The following is a 19,929-nucleotide window of genomic DNA, read 5'->3' as shown; positions in this document are numbered from 1 at the left end:
CACGAAGCAGCAGCAGCAGCAGCAGCTGCTGCTGCTGCTGCTGCTGCAGAATCAACCACAGCAGAAGATTCCCCCGCTACTGTAGCAGCTGAAGCAACCGCTCTTGCTCCTGCTGCAGCAGCAGCAGGAGGTACACCCTGCCGCTACGGCCGCTAGAAAAAGCTGCTGCAGTTGCTGCTGCATCTGCATCTGCTGCTGCTGCTGCTGCTGCTGCTGCGGCTGCGGTGTTTATGCCTGTTTGATGAAGAGACCCTGTATTGGATTTGATAGACGAGCTGACGACTCAGAGGGAGAATCTGCAGCAAGACAAAACACAACTGCAGCAAAACATTGAAGCACTAGGTCTGTCCTTAGCAGGAGCAGCAGCAGCAGCAGCAGCAGCAGAAGGAGGGGGCTGCCGCAGCAGCAGGGGGGTGCAGCAGCAACAGAGGCACTGCAGCAGCAAAAGGAGTATCGCAGCAGCAGCACCAGTAGCAGCACTAGAAGCAGCAGCAACATAAGCGCCAGTGCAGCAGCAGCAGCAACAGCAGTAGCACTAGCAATAGCATCTGCACGAGAAGCAACAACAGCAGCAGCAACACCAGCAACAGCAGCAACACCAGCAATAGCAGCAGCACAGCACCAGCAGCATCAGCACCCCCAGCACCACCAACAGCAGCAGCAAGGATAGCAGCAGCAGCAGCAGCAGCAGCAGCAGGTGTTGTTGTTTTAGGTGTATCCTTCTATCAGAGACAACACGAACTCGTCTGCAGGAGGAGAAGACTCAGCTAATGCTGTGGAAAGCAATCAGCAAACAAGGAGTAAATAAACACTCTTTTGCTGCTGCTGCTGCTGCTGCTGCTGCTGCTGCTGCTGCTGCTGCTGCTGTTGCTGTCGGTGCTGCTGTTGCTGCTGTTGGTGGTGGTGGTGGTGGTGGTGGTGGTGCTGCTGCTGCTGCTGCTGCTTCATCCGCTGCTGCTGCTTCTGCTGTTATTGCACCTGCTAGTGCTCCATCTGCTGTTGTTGTTGTTGCTGTTGCTGCTGCTTCTGCTGTTGCTGCTGCTGTATTAATGCTTGTTTATATAATTGTTGCAGCCAGTTTGCATTTGTTTTCTGAAGGTGCTGCTGTTTGTTTATTTGTTTATAAAAGTTATTTTATTTACTTATTTTATCTGCACGTTCTGTCTCTCTTTGTTTGTTGTTTTCGTCTCAAGTGCAAACAATTATCAAATATATATGTTTCGTGTCTCTCTTGCTGTCTGTCTCTTCTTTCTATTTAGGGCTGCTGCTGCTGCTGCTGCTGCTGCTGCTGCTGTGTGTGTTTGCTGCTGTCTCTGTCTCTTTGCTGCTGTCTCGGTCTCCTTTAAGCTGCTGCTGCTGCTGTCTCTCCTTTTGCTGCAGCCCGTTGCTGCTGCTGTCTCCTTTTGCTGCTACTGCCTCCTTTTGCTGCTGCTGCTGTCTCCTTGTATATTGCTGCTGCTGTCTCCTACATTTGCTGGTGCTGCTGTTGTCTCCGTTTCCTGCAGTCTGTTGCTGCAGCTGTTTGCTTTGTTTGCTGCAGTCTGTTGCTGCAGCTGTCTCCCTCATTTGCTGCTGCTGCTGCCGCTGCTGTATCGTTTATTTGCTGCAATCTGTTGCTGCTGCTGTCTCCTTCATTTGCCACTGCTACACTTGCTGCTGCTACTGCTGTCTCTTTTATTTACTGCAGTATGTTGCTGCTGCTGTCTCCTTTTATTTGCTGCTGCTGCATTTGCTGCTGGTGCAATTGCTGCTGGTGCATTTGCTGCTGGTGCATTTGCTGCTGCTGCATTTGCTGCTGCTGCATTTGCTGCTGCTGCTGCTGCTGTCTCTTTTATTTGCTGCAGTCTGTTGCTGCTGCTGTCTCTTTTATTTGCTGCAGTCTGTTGCTGCTGCTGTCTCCTTTTATTTGCTGCTGCTGCATTTGCTGCTGGTGCATTTGCTGCTGCTGCATTTGCTGTTGCTGCATCGGCTGCTGCATTTGCTGCTGCTGCATTTGCTGCTGCTGCATTTGCTGCTGCTGCTGTCTCTTTTATTTGCTGCAGTCTGTTGCTGCAGTTTCGAGTTTGTCGATATACCAAAAACTCGCAGACAAAAAAAAGCCAAAGATGTCTCTAAAAAATTTATCTTTCAGTCGCGAGCTTTTCTTCCGTCTGCTTAATTCACTTCCTCAGGTGTACATGCACCTAAACCCTAAACCCTAAACCCTAAACCCTAAACCCTAAACCCTAAACCCTAAACCCTAAACCCTAAACCCTTGGAAAAATAAAAATAGCCTAACTTAATTATATTCAATATTTATTACAACGACATAATATTTTTGATGATGTACTAAAATTATTTTAATCTTTTTAATAAACCCTAAACCCTAAACCCTAAACCCTAAGCATAATGAGGCGGGATTGATTTATTAAAGAGCAGCTCTCCATATTTTCTGCTGCTGCTCCTCCTGCTGCCACTCCTGCTGCTGCTGCTGCTGTTGCTGCTGCTGCTGCTGCTGCTGCTGCTGCTGCTGCAGGGTATGTCGGGGCAGATCCTGCAGCTGCTCTGCCCCACAGGAGATGCAGCAGATTGTTTGCTGACAGCAAATTTAAAAGATGACGGCGAAAACCCAATTATAAACGCAGTAAGCAGCAACGAGGAGCAGCAGCAGCAGCAGCAGCAGCAGCGACAGCAGCAGCAGCAGCAACAGCAGCAGCAGCAGCAGGAGTGTGTGTGGGGTTTGTGTGCGTTGATTACAAAGGTAATATCTGCAATAAATCAATTTCAACAGAAGGAAGTTTAAGAAGAAGAGGAAGTGGATGTACATTGAGGTGTATGTACACCTCAGCGCATGCAATAAACAGCAAACAACTATTTTTTTAATTTTTCTCTTAAAAAAAAGATTTGGAGGTTTACAGACAGCTCAGGCGTCTCTTGTCTCACACAGCTGCTGCTGCTGCAGCTGCTGCTGCTGCTGTTGCAGCTGCTGCTCTTTTTTTGTTTTGCTGCTGGGTCTAGACACAGACAGCAGCAAGTGCTGGGCCCCACACCTGCACTATCAAACGCATGCAACGTTATTCTTGTTGCTGCTACTTTTTTTGCTGCAGCTGCTACTGCTATTATTATGGTTGTTGCTGCTGCTACTATTGCCGCTGCTGCTGCTCCTAGTGCAGCAGCAGCAGCAGCAGCAGCAGCGGCAGCTACCGCTGCTGCTGCTATTCATGCAGCAGCAACTGCTGCTCCTCCCACTGCTGCTTCTTCTGCTGCTTCTGCAGCTGCACCCCCTGCTTCTGCTGCTTCTGCTGCTTCTGCTTCTGCAGCTGCTCCCACTGCTTCTGCTTCTGCTTCCCCCTGCATCTGCTGCTGCTGCATCTGCTGCTGCTGCTGCTGCATCTGCATCTGCTACTTCATCTGCTGCTGGATCTGCTTCATCTGCTGCTGGATCTGCTTCATCTGCTGCTGGATCTGCTTCAGCTGCTGCTGGATCTGCTTCATCTGCTACACCTGCTGCTGCTGCTGCTGCTGCTGCTGCTGCTGCTGCTGCTGCTGCTGGTGCTGCTGAATTAAGCATTAGTTACGAGACGCAGAGCTTCTTGGAGAGCGGTCGTATAATGATTAACTGCCTGCACAATATCATCGTCTGCACCTTCGCGAGCCTGCAACCAAAAATAAAATATTTAATTATAATTTAATTAAATTAAGTAATTTAAATATTATATTTAATTATAATTTAATTAAATTAAGTAAGTAACAATAAAATATCTTAAAATAATATATTTTATCAAACAGAAACGACTAATTATATGTCTGTATATGTTTACATATATATATATATATATGTTTATATGGATATAAATATATATATATATATATTTATATAATATATATATATATAATATTAATGTGTATACAAATATACAAATATAAATATACATAGACAAATATATAAAGATAAATGAATATATATGTATACAGATGTACAAATATATATGTATATGTATGTAAATATAAATATATATATGCATGTAAACATAAAAATATAAATAAATAAATAAATAAGTAAATATATATATGCTATTTGCTTCGGTGAATATTAATTAAAAGAACAATTACATACAATGCTTACAAGGAGACAAACACTTAAACAAAAAGAATTTATATAAATATAAAAAATAATAAAAATAAAACAAGACGTGAGATAATTAAAAAGAAGTAATTTAAAGAATTAAAAGAGATGCACAACAATACAGAGGATACACCTGAATAAAAAGAAAGACATGCAAACAAAATAAGAATAAAAATACTAAAAAATAAATATAAAACAAATGAAAAGAGATTAGGATGAGAGAAAATATAACAAATAAATAAAAAATAAACAAAAGGAGACAGACAGACAGAGACACCAAAATAAACTGCAGCAAACAGGAGACAGAGAACCAAGCAGCAGCAGCAGCAGCAGCAGCACCAACAGCAGCACCAGCACCACCACCAACAGCAGCAGCAACACCATCAACAGCAACAACAGCAGCACCACCACCACCACCACCAACAGCAGCAGCACCACCACCACCACCAACAGCAGCAGCAGCAACACCACCACCACTAGCAGCAGCAGCAACACCATCAACAGCAGCACGAACAGCAGCACCAGCAGCAGCACCAACAGCAGCAGCACGAACAGCAGCAGCACGAACAGCAGCAGCAGGAGCAGCAGGAGCAGGAGCAGGAAGCAAATGATTTACTTGTGACTCGAGTATAAGCCCGTTCTTGAGTGCTGCGACTTCTTCGAGGATGAAGCCCTGAAACTTCTCTTCGCCTTTCTCGCGGATTCTCTTCGCCTCCTCTAACTCTTCGCGCAGCTGCTCTACCTTTTGTTCTCTTGTGCTCTGTATACATCAATAAATAAATAAATAAACATTTAAATATATATTTATATAAATATATAAATGTATATATATATTGTTTATAAGTATATATATATATATGTATGTAAAATAAATAAATATATATGCAACAAATAAATTAAACAAACAAAACATATAATTAGAGACAGAGAGACAATGCTACGTATCTAGCTATCACCAGAGTTAGCTAGATGATATCTAGCTAGCTATCTAGCTACGTAGCCAGCTAGCTACCTAACTAGCTAGCTAGCCAGCTACCTAGCCAACTAGCTACCTATATAGATAGCTAGCTAGCTAGCTAGCTAGCTAGCTAGCTAGCTAGCTAGCTAGCTAGGTATCATTAGAGTTAGCTGGGCAATACCTAGCTAGCTAGCCAGATAGCTAGCTAACTAAATAGCTAGCTATCTAGCGAACTAACTAGGTAGCTAGCTAGCTAGCTAGCTAGGTATGATAGGCGTTAGTGTAGGGATTGAATACCTTCTCTGCTTCAAACTTTGCTTCCGTTCGATATTCTAAGTCGCCTAACCTCTTCGCCAGCTGCAGCTCTCTCTCCTGACGACTCACCTTATCATTCTCAAACGCTTGCTGCAGCAGCAACAGCAGCAGCAGCAGCAGCAGATGCAGCAGCAGCAGCAACAGTAACAGCAAAGGCATTAGGGAGTGCGAAAGAATATACTTCTCTTAACTCAAGCGAAAAACAACAAACAAAAATAAATAAAACAATAAAACAAATAAACGCGAAAAGAGATGTCTTGCTGCTCCAGCAGAAACACAAACTGCCCTCAGCAGCAGCAGCAGCAGCAGCAATAACAGCAGCAGCAATAACAGCAGCAGGAGCAACAGAAGCAACAACTACAGCAGCAGGAGCAGCAACAGAAGCAGCAATAGACGCAGCAGCAATAACAGCAGCAACAGCAATAACAGTAGCAGCAACACAAAGAGAAGCAGCAGCACCAGCAGTAATAGCAGCAACAGTAGCAGCAGCAATAGCAGCAGCAGCAACAGTAGCAGCAGCAACAGCAGCAGCAGATAACCCCAAGATGAGCACACCATACAAATAAATGTATATATATATACAAATATTCATTTAACATAGTATTACATAATATATATATATATATATACAAATATGTATATATATACATATATATATATATATGCATATATATAAATACAAATGAATATACATATGTATATATATACATACATACAAAAATAGACAAATATACATATATATATATATATATATATATATACTTATATGAATTCAAACATATATAATATATATATATATATATATATACATTTGCATGCGTTTGGGGTGTATATATAAGTACCTGGATGGCGTTGATATCAGCAGCAATAAGATTATTTTTTTCTTCATTTTCTCTGCTTTGTTTGTCTCTTTCAAGGCTAAACTCTTTCTCTACTACTCCGATTCGTTCGTTTAATGCGTCTACACCGCACTGTAGCTGCTCAAACTTGTCGACAAAAACTTGAGACAGCTTCTCTTGCACTTGCAGCAACTGACTTTCAAACATCTGCAGCAAAAAACAAAATATATAAATATATAAATATATATAAATATATAAATATATATATACATATAAATATATATATATATATTTACATTATATTATATATATTTATATATATAATAGAAGCAGCAACTGACTTTCAAACATCTGCAACAAAAAACAAAAAATATTAATAAATAAATAAATAAATATATATATAAATATATATATATATGTATATTTACATATATATATTTTATATATTATATATATATAATAGAAGCAGCACTTGGCTTTCAAACATCAATAAGAAAAAACAAAGAAAAAATGCAAAAGTATATATAAAAGAAAAAAAAATTAAAGTATATATATATTATATATTATATAATATATCTATTATGTATATACATATATGTATATATATATTATATATTATATGTATATGTATATATGTATAGAAGCAACAATTGCCTTTCAAGCATCTACAAAAAAAACAAAGAAAAAGAATAAAAAAGAATTAAAAATATATAAAAAGAAAAGAGTTAAAGGCTATTAGACAAAACAAAAGAGACAGAAAAGGAGACAGAAGAATTAACAATTAAATAAAAATAAATAAATAAAAATAAACAAATAAATAAAAATAAACAAATAAAAATAAATAAATAAATAAATAAAAAATAAACAAATGAAAAGCAGAAGAGACAAAAATATAAAAATAAAAAATATAAATAAATAGAAGAGAGAAGAAGAGACAGATAACGAGAAAATAAAATAAATTAATGAGGAGACAGTAAAAAAGATAAAGGAGACAGAGACAGAAGATAAAACAAATAAACAATAATATAAATAATAAATAGAAAACAAAAGATAAAAGATAATATAATAAAGAGAGAACAAAGAAGAGAGACAGATAAAGATAAAATAAAGAAGAGAGACAGATAAAGATAAAATAAAGAAGAGAGACAGATAAGTATATAAGACGATGGAGACAGATAAAATAACAAAGGAGACAGCTAAAGATAAAGAAGAGAGACAGCTAAAGATAAAGAAGAGAGACAGATATTTAAAGATAAGATAAAGAAGAGAGGCAGCTATTTAAAGATAAAATAAAGAAGAGAGATAATAACTACATACAGCTTGTAGTGCTTTATTTGCTTCTACTCTTCTTCTTATTTCTGCGTTAAGAGTTTTCTCAAGCTTAGAGATAGCCTCTTTAATTGCTATTATCCGCCCTTCTTCGCTTTCTCTTCTTTGTTTTGCTTCTGTCTCCATCTGTCTTTCAAAGCCGCATATTCTTTCAGACAGCACTGCTAGCTTTGAGCGGGTTGTGCTGCTGTGCAGGCCTAATTCTCCTATTATGCTGCTGCTGCTGCTGCTGCTGTTCTTGCTGCCTTGCAGACCCTCCATCTTGCTCCTCCTCCTGCTGCTGCTGATGCTGCTGGTGATGCTGGTGATGTTGCTGCTGCTAAGGTTGCGGACGTGCTGCTGCTGTTGCCGCTGCGGAGGCTGCTGGGGATAATCAAGGTGCTGCTGCGGATGCTGCTGCTGCGGATGCTGCTGCGGATGCTGCTGCTGCTGCTGCAGAGCCAAAAGGCGAGATGCGCGTGCAGAGGTTAAGGTCGGATGCGGGGAAGCAGCAGCAGCAGCAGCAGCAGCAGCAGCAACAGCAAAGGCTCCTGCAACACGTAGGGCTGCTGCTGCTGCTACTCCTGCTGCTGCTGCTGCTTGGTTACCCCTATGAAGAAGGCAGCTGCAGCAGGAGGAGGCCCTCGTAGGTTTGGAGTCGCCTCTACCCAAACCCCAAACCCTAAACCCTAAACCCTAAACCCTAAACCCTAAACCCTAGCCCGTGGGCCCTCCTCAATAAACAAATGTAGCAAAAGAGACAACAGAGTTTAAACAGAAGATGAAAAACAAAAAGAAGCAGCAGAGGTGGAGACAGCAGGAAAAATGAATGTCTGCTGCTGCCCGCGTCGGCGGCGGTTCAGCAGATGAGCTGCTGCAGCTGCTGCTGCTGCTGCTGCTGCTTATAATTAAAAGACTTTAAATAAACCCAAGATGTTTTCAAGTGTACGTACTCCACAAGGGAGACTCGTCTACAGAAAGGCTGCTGCTGTGGCGGGGGCCTGAGCTGCAGCAGGACCTCGAGCTGTGTGCACAGCTGCTGCTGCTGCTGCTGCAGCTGCTGCTGCTGCTGCTGCTGTTTCTGCTGCTCTAGCGACAGCAGATGCTACTAATTCAAATTAGAGACAAAAGGTAAAAAAAGAAGAATAAATAAAATACAAAAAAAGATTGGAGGTCTGGCTCTCGCGGTGGGCCGTAGCTGCTGCTGTACAGACACTGAATTGCTGCTGCTGCTACTGCTGCTGCTGCTGCTGCTGCTGCCGACAAGCCGTGCTGCTGCTGCTGCTGCTGCTTACACAAGGAAGCAAATTGGGTTTATTGTCTTCCTCTGTTGAGAACAGAAATAGAGGGCCTTCTTCTGCTGCAGAGAAGGAAGATCTGCTGCTGTAGCTGCCGTGCTTCTGGTGCAGCGGCAGCAGCAGCAGCAGCAGCAGCAGCTGCTGCTGCTGCTGCAGCTACTGCTACACCAAGACACTCAGCTTTTCTTATATACAATATTTCCTCTCATTAATATTTATTAAGTGTACAGCTTCCCTTTAAAGGTTTGCCTGCTTTATGGTTTATGTATACCTCAGCCGACTCCTGCAGCAGCTGCAGCAGCAGCAGCAGCAGCAGCAGCAGCAGGAGCTGCAGCAGCAACACGGGGCCCTGCAACGGGCTTTACTTGGGGCTTGCAGTTGATCTCTGTCTTGTTTTGCTGCTGCACTCAAAAGACAACTGCTGAACATACACCAGCAGCAGCAACAGCAGCTGCTGCTGCTGCTACGGTCCTGCTGCAGTGGAGTGGTCCGGTGCTGCTGCTGCTGCAGGCTGGTGGCTGCAGCAGCGCCAGTTGGAGCAGCAAATGCCTTAGCAGCAAAAATAAACAAACAAACAAATCAACAAAAAAACATTACACAACTCAGCACCGCCTACGTGCTGCTGCTGCTGCTGCTGCTGCTGCACGGAGGAAGTGCACGAAGATTATTATTATTAAAATGAACAGTAATAATAATTATTATTATTTCTGTTTATTATTATTATTGTATGCAGCTTATTACTACTATTATAATTATAATCATTATTATTAGTATTTGTACGTGCTGCAGCAGCTGCAGCAACTGCAGCAACAGCAGCAGCAACACCTGCAGCAGCTGCTGCGCCATTTTATAACAGCCCGAAGTCGTTACAGCTAATATTATTTAGGGTGTATCTACAGCTTCCGCCTGTTCTCCTACAGTGTCTCCGGAGACAGACAAAATAAAACAAAAATTAAACAAAAACAAAACTAAACAAATCTAATCTCTCTTCATCTAAATATATATACCCCATTCAAACCCTCCTCGTTCTCCCAGGGCCTTGACGCACTTCTTATACAGAAGAGGGCCCCTAGAGGGGCCCCTAGGGGCCCCGGTGTATAAGGGGCCCCTAGGGGGGACCCCCTGTAGGGGAGACCTAGGGTCTCCCTTCCCCCCTTGGGGACTTGAGGGCCCCCCTATAGGGGCCCCCCCCCTATGGGGACTTGAGGGGGCCCCCCCTGTAGGGGGCCCCCCTCTGAACAGGGGCCCCGTTAGCGACATTAACGTGCATGCGCTTTCAGAGAAGCTAATGGGTGGTGCCTATACACCTAAAATGCTGCACTAGTAGGAGACTGCGGCCTAGCAATCCACCTGCTGCTGCTGCTGCTACTACTAGTACTGCTGCTGCTGCTGCTGCTGCTGCTGAGTGTGGTTTTATTAAAGGCAGAGAAGGCCTGCATCTTCAATCTGTGAAAGGGCGAGGTACGCCCACAGAACAACAACCCCACCCTTAAGAGGAGACAGGCCCCCTGTAAGTGCGAGGGGCCCTCCTCTGGGGTCTGCAGCAACACAGCGGATTTGCTGCTGGCTGAAGCAACTCACGCTGCTGCTACAGAGACAACCTGCATGCAAACAAGCAAATACCCGCAGCAGCAGCACAGCAACAACGTCATCGTCTGTCCGACTCAGTGTTTATCTCCTGCTGCTGCTGCTGCTGCTGCAGTGCAAACAGCAGCAGATTGCAAGACAACAAGGCACAGCAGCAGCAAACCCCCTCACCTGTAGCAGCATCCCACAGATGAAGGGCCCCCCCCATATGCATGGGGCCCCCCACCCCCAGCACTTTGTCTCTCCAGAGACAGCAGCAAAAGGCCCTGCAAGGGAATCGACTGTCTCCTCCTAAAGGGCCCTCAAAGGTAGCAGCTTCGCGCTGCGCCCACTCCATAAGGGCCTCTTCACTCTCTGCTGCTGCTGCTGCTGCTGCTGCTGCTGATGGCTCTCCTGTTCGTGCTGCTGCTGCAGCGCCGGTATCCCCAGCAGCAGCAGCAACACCGCCAGAGTACTCGCATGGGGGCTTCTTGCTGAGTGATGCTGCAGCTCCTGCATCTGCTGCACCCGCTGCAGCACCACCAGCTGCTGCTGCTGCTGCTGCTTCAGGAGACATTGCTTCGCCTTGGGGTGTCTCTTTGAACTCACCACTGGCTTGGCCTGTCTCCTCAGTAAAAGCATTATTAAGGAAAATGCGGTAAGAGCTGCTGCTGCTGCTGCTGCTGCTGTTGCTGTTGCTCCTGCTGCTGCTGCTGCGGGTCTGCACCGCCAGAATCTGGGGGAAGAGACAGTCAGGCATAGCGAAGAGAGGCGAGGACTTCTGGGGATCGTGTTGGGATCGTTTCCTCCGTCTCCCTGGAGTTGTGGGGTAAGGCTGGAGACGATCCCAAGACGATCCCCACACCGCCATTTGCGCTCTGTAGCTGGTGTCATGCAGATCCCACAGCTCACAGACGGGGTGAGAGAGAAGCCCTGCAGCAGCAGCAGCAGCAGCAACAGCAGCAGCAGCAAAAACAGCAGCACCAGAGAGACACAAGATAAGAGAGAAGTCCTGCTGCAGCAACTCTAGCAGCAAGAGAAGCAGAAGCAAACAGAGATATACACTATAGGAAAAGCAATAAGACGAAGAAAGAGCAGCACGCCGACAGCACCTAAAGCAGCAGCAACAGCACCAGCAACATCAGCAGCAACAACAGCAGCAGCAGCAGCAGCAGCACCAGTTGCTTCTCTTGTCCTCTGCGAGTGCTGTCTCTCTCCTGAAAGACAAAGGGCCCTTCCGTTTGCAGTAAAGGAGACAAAATTATAAACTGTCAGTTCGTCAGTCGATGGGACAGACAAAAGAGGGTCGCAGGGATGGGGAGACACCGGAAGAGACATCACCTGCAAACCAAATATATATATATATATATATTTGTTTGTTTATATATTTATATATTTTATATTTATTTAATTATCTATTTGTTTAATTATACATTAATATTCATGTGCATATTTACGTTTATATATATATATATATATATATATATATATATATACACCCTCCAAACCTCAACGGCAAGCCCCCACTAAAACCCTAAACCCTAAACCCTAAACCCTAAACCCTAAACCCTAAACCATAAACCCTAAACCCTATACCCTATACCCTAAACAGTAGGCCTACCGCTACATCTCCTCCCAGCGTTGCTGCAGCAAAGCAAGACTCATCAGGAGACACTGCAACAGCAGAGATCCCATCTTCGAAGCGAGCAGAAGACAAAACTCTGCGGGAGGCCCCGGGGCCCCCACCCCACAACCATGCCTGGGGATCGGCGGGATCGATGGGATCGAGTCGATCCCGAGGCGGCACCCGCAGATCCCAAAAATTAATAAAAGATTCACAAGAAGAAGCAGAAGCACAAACTGAACAAACAACAGACAAAGGCATACATATATCACCAGGCTGCACGACCAGCAGCAGCAGCAGCAGCAGCAGCAACAGCAGCAACAGGAAAATAACAACTACACCAGCACAAAACAAGCTGCAAGAACAACAGAAGCAACAGCAACAGCAGCAGGAGCATCATCAGCAAGACCAGCAGCAGCAACAGCAGAGCAGCAACAGCAGCAGAAGCATCATCATGAACAACACCACCAACAGAAACAGCAGCAGCAACATAATCATCATCAGCAGCACCAACAACACCAAGAGCAGCAACAGCAGCAGCAACACCCATAGCAACAGCAGCAGCAACACCAATAGCAACAGCAGCAGCAACATCAATAGCAACAGCAGCAGCAACACCAACAGCAACAGCAGCAGCAGCAGCAGCAGCACCATGTGCGTTACCGTAAGGGCCTATAACATTGAGAGACTGCACAGGTCCCCTCTGAGCCCTCCACGTGTCTATTTGTCTCCGCATGCGGGGGTCGTGGAGACAAATGCTGCCGTCGTTGCTGCCTGAAGCTACGAGGCCCTGAGATGCAAGCCAAGCTAAACTCGAGCACCCCTTCCTGCTGCTGCTGCTGCTGTTGCTGCTGCTGCGGGGGAGGGGAGGCAGCAGCAACGAGCGGATAGAAAGAGCTGCTAAGTCAAGTAGGACAAGGTCGCCTCTGATTGTTGCTGCTGCAGCAACAGCAGGCTCGTTGGGGTGTATCTGCACACACCCCACAGCTCCTGCTGGGCCCCCCAGCTCAAATGCATGCGAAGCAATAAACAGACCAGTGGTCCCCGTGTCTCTCGTAACAAATCGAGTGTCTCCTGATGAACGAATTAAGCCTCCCTCCTCAGGAGACATAGCGGGCAGACGCCGTCCTGCTGTTAATGTTGTTGCTGCTGCTGCTGTTGCTGCTGCTGTCGCTGGTGCTGGTGCCGCTGCTGCTGCTGCTGTTGTCGGTGATGTTGCTACTGTTCTTGTTGCTGGAGGTGTTGTTGTTGCTGATGCTGTTGCTGTTGCTGCTGCTGCTGTTGTTGTTGCTGCCGCTGCTGGTGCTGTTGTTGCGGCTGTTGCTGCTGCTGCTCGTGCTGCTGCTGTTGCTGCTGCTGCTGCCGTCTGGCTGCGTTCACTGGGGCCCGCGAACAAAGGCAGAGTTGCTGCACTAGGTATAGACTGCAGCAGGCAGCTGCTGCTGTCTTCCCCGTTCTGCTGCTGCTGCTGCTGCTGTTGCTGCTGCTGCTGCTGCTGGGTGTACCTGCAACGCGGAGCAAACACTCCCTTCAAGGCAGCAGCAGCGATTCTCACTGCTGCTTCCTCAGTCGCTGTTTCGGGTGGCGGTGAAGCAGCAGCAGCAGCAGCAGCACTTGCAGCAAGAGCACGTACGAGACGAGCAGCAGCAGCAGCAGCAGCAGTCGGTGCTGCACCTGCTGCAGCGTATGCTGCTCGCGGTGCTGCACCTGAGGCCTGGTTGGGTTTCCCTGCTGCGGCGCGAAGGTTGCTGCTCGCTGCTGCTGCTGCTGCTGCTGCTGTCCCCTTGCTGCTGTTTGCCCCAACTCCGTTCCGGTTGTTGGGGAGTGGGGCGCTGCCAGATGTAGCAGCAGCAGCAGGTCTCAATGCTGCTGCCGTTGTTGCTGCTGTTGGTGCTGCAGGAGACACTGCGAGCAGCTGCCTACACGCTACAGCAGCAGCAGCAAAGAGCGCAGCACCCTTCCCTGAGTTGTCTCTCTGTAGCTGTGCTTCCTTATCTGCAGCTGTTGGTAGATGATCTGTTGCAGGTCCTGCTGCTGGTTCTGCTGCAGCAGCAGCAGCTGCTGCTGCAGCTGGTGCTGCAGCAGCAGAATAGAGCCCGTCTTCTTTATCTGCAGCAGCAGCCTGAGGGTAGATGGAGGGGACAGGCGGAATCGATGTTTGCTGTGTCTGGCTACAGAGACGAAGTATCTCTTCAAGCGTGTCTTCTGCTGCTGTTGATGCTGCTGCTGCTGCTGCTGTTGTTGCTGCTGCTGCTGCTGCTGAATCCTCCTCCCATGCATCGCTCCAATCGACACCTCCAGCAAAAGATAGCTGCGCCCGCATATTAGTGTTTCTTAATATGTGTTTTATGAAGTCGTTCTGGCTGCTGCTGCTCTGCCTTCGTGCTGCTGCTGCCGCTGCTGCTGCTGCTGCTGCTTCTGAAGGCAGCTTCGACGCCGCCACGCTGCTGGGTCCGTGTGCCCTGTGGAAGCAGCACAGAGCCTGTGGCCCCACACTCCCTCTTGCTGCTGCTGCTGCTGCGCAAGACGTAGTTTCTTTCATCGGCCCTGTTGCTGCAGCACGCGCTCCTGTTGTTGCTGCTGTTGCTGCTTCTGCTGTAGAGGCACCACGCAATGGTTGCATCTCACCCCCTTCCCGCGGCTCTTCATTCTTCCTTTGCTGCTCCCCCTGTGATTGCCGCTGCTGCAGCATTTGCTGCTGCTTCTGTTGCTGCTGCTGCTCCTGTTGCTGCTGCTGTTGTTGTTGCTGCTGCTGTTCTCGCTGCCATTCCTGATGCCGCTGATGCAGCACCGGTTCCTGCTGGGCACGCTGCCGGTTTTGCTGCTGCTGTTGTTGCTGCTGCTTCGCCTGTCGTTGCTGCAGCAGCTGCTGCTGAAGTTGCTGCTGCTGCGACTGACGCCGTGTAGCACCAGCGTCATCCACTGCGAAGCGGCTGACAGTCTCTGTGTGGGTCTGTGCTGCTGCTGCTGCTGCTGCTGCTGCTGCTGCTGCTGAGCCCATTGCTGCCACACCATCCCTTCGCCCGCTGCCCCAAGAGATGCCCTCAGAGTTGGCCGTGCTAGACACTGCGGATTCGTGCTGCTGCTGCTGCTGTTGCTGCTGCTGCGGTTGCTGCTGTCGCTGCTTCTGCAGCTGCTGCTGTTGCTGCTGCTGAGGGTGTTGCTGCTGCTGCTGCTCGTGGTCCCACCGTCTGATGCTGCTCCTTTCCCTGTTGTTGCTGTTGCTGCTGCTGCTGCTGCTGTTGCCGGCAAACTGAGGTGCGTTGTCTCCACGTCTGCTCCATTCACCTGCTGCGGGCAGCTGCGAGACCCGGGGACCCTCAGCAGCAGGTGCTGCAGCAGCAGGTGCTGCAGCACCAGCAGCAGCACCACGAAGTGCCGCAGCAGCACCCCCAAGAGGTCCATCAGGAAGATTAGGAGGTGGGACATCAGGGGGCTGTGCAGCTGCTGGCCCCGCTGCTGCTGCTACTGTTGCTGCTGCTGTTGCTGCTGCTGCCGCTGTGAACTCTGCTGCTTCCCCTTCCCTGCGCTTCGGCACTGTCCGTGTTGCTGGTGCCGCCTCTGTTGCCGCTGCAGCATCTGCTGCTCCTGAGGAGCACTGTTGCTGCTGCTGTTGATGTTGCTGTAGCTGCGGCTGTGGCTGAGCTCCTGCGCGCCTCCCTGGGGATCGTCGCTCGTGGGATCGTCTCCCTGGGGATCGTTTTTGAGAAGACACGGCCCCTGTGTGGGGAGGCTCCTTGGAGCGGGATCGCCTTTGGGGGATCCTTCCCCAGCCCCACTCGTGGGATCGGGATCGTCGGCCTGGGGATCGTCTCCTCGGGGATCGACTGCCCGGGGATCGCCTCCTCGGGGATCGACTCCCTGGGGAGGCAATCCTGGTGTGGTGGCCATCTTGAGACCTCGAGCGCCTTGGGGATCGTCTCCGCCCCGGCGAGATCCTCTGGGATCGTCCCGGGGATCGTGCAGGGGATCGTCTGTGGGGAGAGGCGTTGTGCCTGGAGGGGGGCGAATGGCGCCAATACTGGGATCGTCTCTCCTGGGATCGCCTTGAAGAAGGAGGGGCGGTCCCCCAGGAAGACTTCGCACGGTGAGGCTGCTGTCTCTCGTTGGATCGTCTTCCCTGGGATCGTCTCTCGTGGGATCGCCTCTCGTGGGATCGTCTCTCTTGGGATCGTCTCTCTTGGGATCGTCTCCGCATGCCCCGGTCCCCGTGGTTGAAGTCCCGCCTAAAAGGAGACCACCGGGGAGACTGCCTTCCGCGGGATCGTCTCTGTGGGGATCGTCTCCTGGGAGATCGTCTCCTGGGGGATCGTCCCCACGAGGATCGCCCCACAGGAGATCGATTACGATACGAAGCAGCCTTCCTATAAGGAGATAGGCGATGCTTCCGATCTCGGGATCGATCTCGGGATCGTCGCCTCTCGGGAGATCGATCCCGGGATCGTCTCCTTTCGCCGGATCGATCCCGGGATCGATACCTTTCTCGCGAGCTTCTACGCTGAGCGCCAGTTGCTGCCTCCGATGCTGCGTACGCCGCTGCTGCTGCTGCTGCTGTCTCCGCTGCTCTCTCCGGGGATCGTCTACTCCCTGGGGGGCCCCCAGAGGCCCCCGGGGGGGCCCCATCAGCGACAGGGGAGGCCTTCGACTCCATTTGCTGCCAAAGCCTAGATCCCGCTGCTGCTGCTAGTGTTGCTACTGCTGCTGCTACTACTGATATTACTACTACTACTGTTGCTAATGCCGCTGCTGCTGCTGCCGCTGCTACTCGTGTTGCTGCTACTACTGCTGCGCCCACTGCTGCTGCTGCTGCTGCTGCTCCTCCTCCTCCTCGTAATGCTGCTACTAGGGCTGCTGCTGTTGCTGCTGCTACTCCTGCTGCGTTTGTTCTCCAGCATCGGGTGCTGCAGCTCTCCTGCAGCGCTTCAGCAGCAGGTGTGCCGTGCTACTGCTGCACCTACTGGTGCTGCTTCTACATCAACTGCTACTGCTTCTGCTGCTGCTGCTACTACTACTACTACTACTAGCAGCAGCAGCAACAGCACCCCACCAAGAGGGGCCCCCGGGGGGCCCCAAACAAACGGACTCTGGAGGAGTAAACTGCAGCAGTGGCAGCTGGCTTCTACAATCGGGGGCCCCAGATTGGTGCTGCTGCAGTTGCTGCTGCTGCTGTTGCTGATGCTGTTGCTGTTGCTGCTGCTGGCCTGTGTCTTTACCACGGGGTGTTTGTGTTTGTGGTTGCAGTAGTGGTGCTGCTGTTTGCTGTTGCTGACGTGACGCAGCACCTGCTGCAGCTTTAGCAGCAGCAGCTGCCGTCGCTGCTCCGCTGCTGCTGCAACAGGAGCAACACTAGGCTCTCCTTCCCCCAGAAGCAGCAGTTTGCTGCTGTGTGAGGCCTTTCTAAAAAGAAATATATAGCAGAGAAGGGCCCCCTGCTGCTGGTGTGGTCTTAGCCTGGAGATGCATCTGAAGGGGGCCCCCCCGTGCTGCTGCTGCAGTTGCTGCTGCAGTTGCTGCTGGTGTTGCTGCTTCTGCTTCTGCTGCTGCTTCTGCTGAGATAGAAATTAGTAGTATATGTGCAGCTAAAGCAACAATTTTTATAAACACATATCTACACTTCAGCTGCCTTTAAGGGGGGCCCCCAGAGGGGCCCCCAGCAACCCGATGCAACAGGCTGCTGCTGCTGCTGCTGCTGCAGTCTTTTTGCTGCTGCACAGGCATGGGGAGCCCAATATCTGGTTCGTTTAAATGCAATTAAATAATTATTTTATAGATAAATGAAGATCTTTAGAGACAACAGAGCTTTTATAGTAACACAAAAAGCAAAAGCTGCAGCAGCAGCGGCAGCAGCAGCCCTCGCTCTTCAGGTCGCCATCGCTAGTCCAGCAGCAGCAGCAGCAGCAGCAGCAGCAGCAAAAACTGCAGCAAGCATCTGAAGTTTTTGCCTTTGTTCCCTTTTATTCCTTGCATTTTATATTACTGCATTTCTTCCTTGAAGGCATTAAACAATTGCTGTAGCAGCTGCTGCTGTTGAGCAGCATCGACGCCTCTATTGAGCGGCTTCTGCTGCTGCTGCTGCTGCTGTTGCTGCTGGTCTGCTGCAGCACAAGCAGCAACAATAATTATCTCCGGCCTTCCTCTTCATTTTCATTTCTTCCCTAGTCATATCTTGCTGCTGTGCGCAGCAACTCTCCCCCAACCGCTGCTGCTGCTGCTGCTGGTGCTTTTGAGCTAGAGCTGCTGCTGCTGCTGCTGCTACTGCTAGTGACAGCAAGCAACCTGTCTCCCATCTGCAGCAGCAGCAGCTGCTGCTGCTGCAACAGCCACGAATACATTCCTCTTCATTCTTCTCCTCTACTCCGTTAGCAGCATCAGCATCAGCAGCAGCAACAGCAGCAGCAACAGCAGCAACAACAGCAGCAGCAGCAGCAGCAGCAGCAAGACGGCAGTCTACAGAAACCATGCGGCGGCGGTGTTCTATTTGGAGCTCTGGAGTGTACGTACAGCTCTGTCTCCTTAACAACGTCTTTGCCGGTTTTGTTTGGGTGTAGCGCTGCTGTCTCTTTACTGTCTCCTTTGTTCTTCTTTTCAATCTTCTCGGTTGTCTCTGCAACCCCCTCCCCACCTCCAAACCCCAAACCCTAAACCCTAAACCCTCTAGGGATAGAGGCTTATAGGGTTGATGATTAGACAGACGACAGCAGCTTGATGCGTGTGTACAGCTCTCTGTCTATATGCGGGGTGTATAGATGCTTTAAAGGAGTTAAATAAAATCTAAAGATATTGTTAAAAGCATATTTTATATTTATATTTCTGCTGCAACATAAACCCTGTGCTTTGTCGTCTCCTCTTGTACTGGATTGCTTCTCTGTCTGTCTGTCTCTCTTGTCTTCCTATATTTATTTATTTATTTATTTATTTATTTATCTATTTGTTATAGGTAGTGCTGTCTCCTCTCTCCGCCTCTCTTTTTATCTTTTTTATCTCTGCTCTTTTTTGTAGTTGTTGCCGAAGGCCTTCAGCCTCAGAGACATTTGAGCTGTAGGTCTAAGTGTGTTTATTGGGTGGGGTTGTTTTAATTTAGAAATCTGCACTGAAGCTTCTTTCTTTATCTTTATCTCTGTCTCTGTCTCTGTCTCTCTTTCTTGCTGTCTCCCTAGTCTACCTTCTCTCTCTTTATAGATTATATATATATATATCTATCAAACCCTGTATAACTGTATATCTGTCTATCTATCTGCATATATATCTGTCTATATATATATATATATATATATCTGTATATATATATATATATATATATATCTGTATATATATATATATATATATCTGTCTCTATTTGTCTGTCTGCTTAAGATTTTGAGAAAGAAGAGAAGATGGGTTTAGGGGGTCGGCGTCGTCCGAAGCCGCGAGAACCAGAAGTACCTGAGGCTGTAACATCGCTGTGGTACTTAGTTTGTTTGATAGGCTTCTGCGGGGTTGTGGGGTGTGTAGCAGCAATGTGTTTGCCTGACTGGCGCACAAGCGAGGCTGTAGATTATCGGTACATGTTTAGAAGTCAAGAGAAACACCAGTCGTATATGGAGACGAAGTGGGGTCTATATAATATATCTTTTGACGGGGGTAGAGTAATGGTGTCCTGGCCTCAGAGATTATCAACAAGTACAGAAGCAATAACAAATGCAGTACAGATGGGTCAGCAGCAAACAACAAACCCTCAATATCAATCTTGGGCTGCACAATGCCCTTCAGCTTGTCAGGATGCTTTAACAACCCGTTTATCTTGTTATAAGAGACTATCAAATGTATGTACACTTCTTTTAGGTGTATTAGCACTTGCTGGAGGCCTATCTCTTATTAGTACTGGATGGTTCTTCATATTCGGTAAGACTGCTCTTCTTATGATTACGTGCTGGTTT

General features: G+C 48.1%; 3 protein-coding genes across 3 annotated transcripts; 1 reads left to right on the top strand and 2 right to left on the bottom strand.

The window, feature by feature from the left end:
- Positions 1-2,407: 2,407 nt before the first annotated feature.
- On the bottom strand, positions 2,408-3,550 carry EAH_00007540 (hypothetical protein; the record flags this gene model as incomplete). Its single annotated transcript, XM_013395860.1, has 2 exons — positions 2,408-2,544; positions 3,310-3,550. The coding sequence occupies 2 exons, from the start codon at positions 3,548-3,550 to the stop codon at positions 2,408-2,410; spliced, it is 378 nt and encodes a 125-aa protein (XP_013251314.1).
- A 4,448-nt stretch (positions 3,551-7,998) lies between these two features.
- EAH_00007530 (hypothetical protein) lies at positions 7,999-9,205 on the top strand (the record flags this gene model as incomplete). The annotated part of the gene is made up of 3 exons (XM_013395859.1): positions 7,999-8,085; positions 8,619-8,656; positions 9,100-9,205. 3 exons carry the CDS (start codon positions 7,999-8,001, stop codon positions 9,203-9,205), a joined length of 231 nt encoding a protein of 76 aa, XP_013251313.1.
- A 1,034-nt stretch (positions 9,206-10,239) lies between these two features.
- Positions 10,240-16,636, bottom strand: EAH_00007520 (hypothetical protein, conserved; the record flags this gene model as incomplete). The annotated part of the gene is made up of 5 exons (XM_013395858.1): positions 10,240-10,424; positions 10,582-11,415; positions 12,136-12,249; positions 12,677-15,703; positions 15,793-16,636. The coding sequence occupies 5 exons, from the start codon at positions 16,634-16,636 to the stop codon at positions 10,240-10,242; spliced, it is 5,004 nt and encodes a 1,667-aa protein (XP_013251312.1).
- Positions 16,637-19,929: the final 3,293 nt, after the last annotated feature.

Source organism: Eimeria acervulina, genomic scaffold (assembly GCF_000499425.1).
Source record: "Eimeria acervulina Houghton genomic scaffold, Eah_scaff34, whole genome shotgun sequence".
Taxonomy (NCBI): Eukaryota; Apicomplexa; class Conoidasida; order Eucoccidiorida; family Eimeriidae; genus Eimeria; species Eimeria acervulina.
This window is presented reverse-complemented; position numbering and strand designations above follow the sequence as displayed.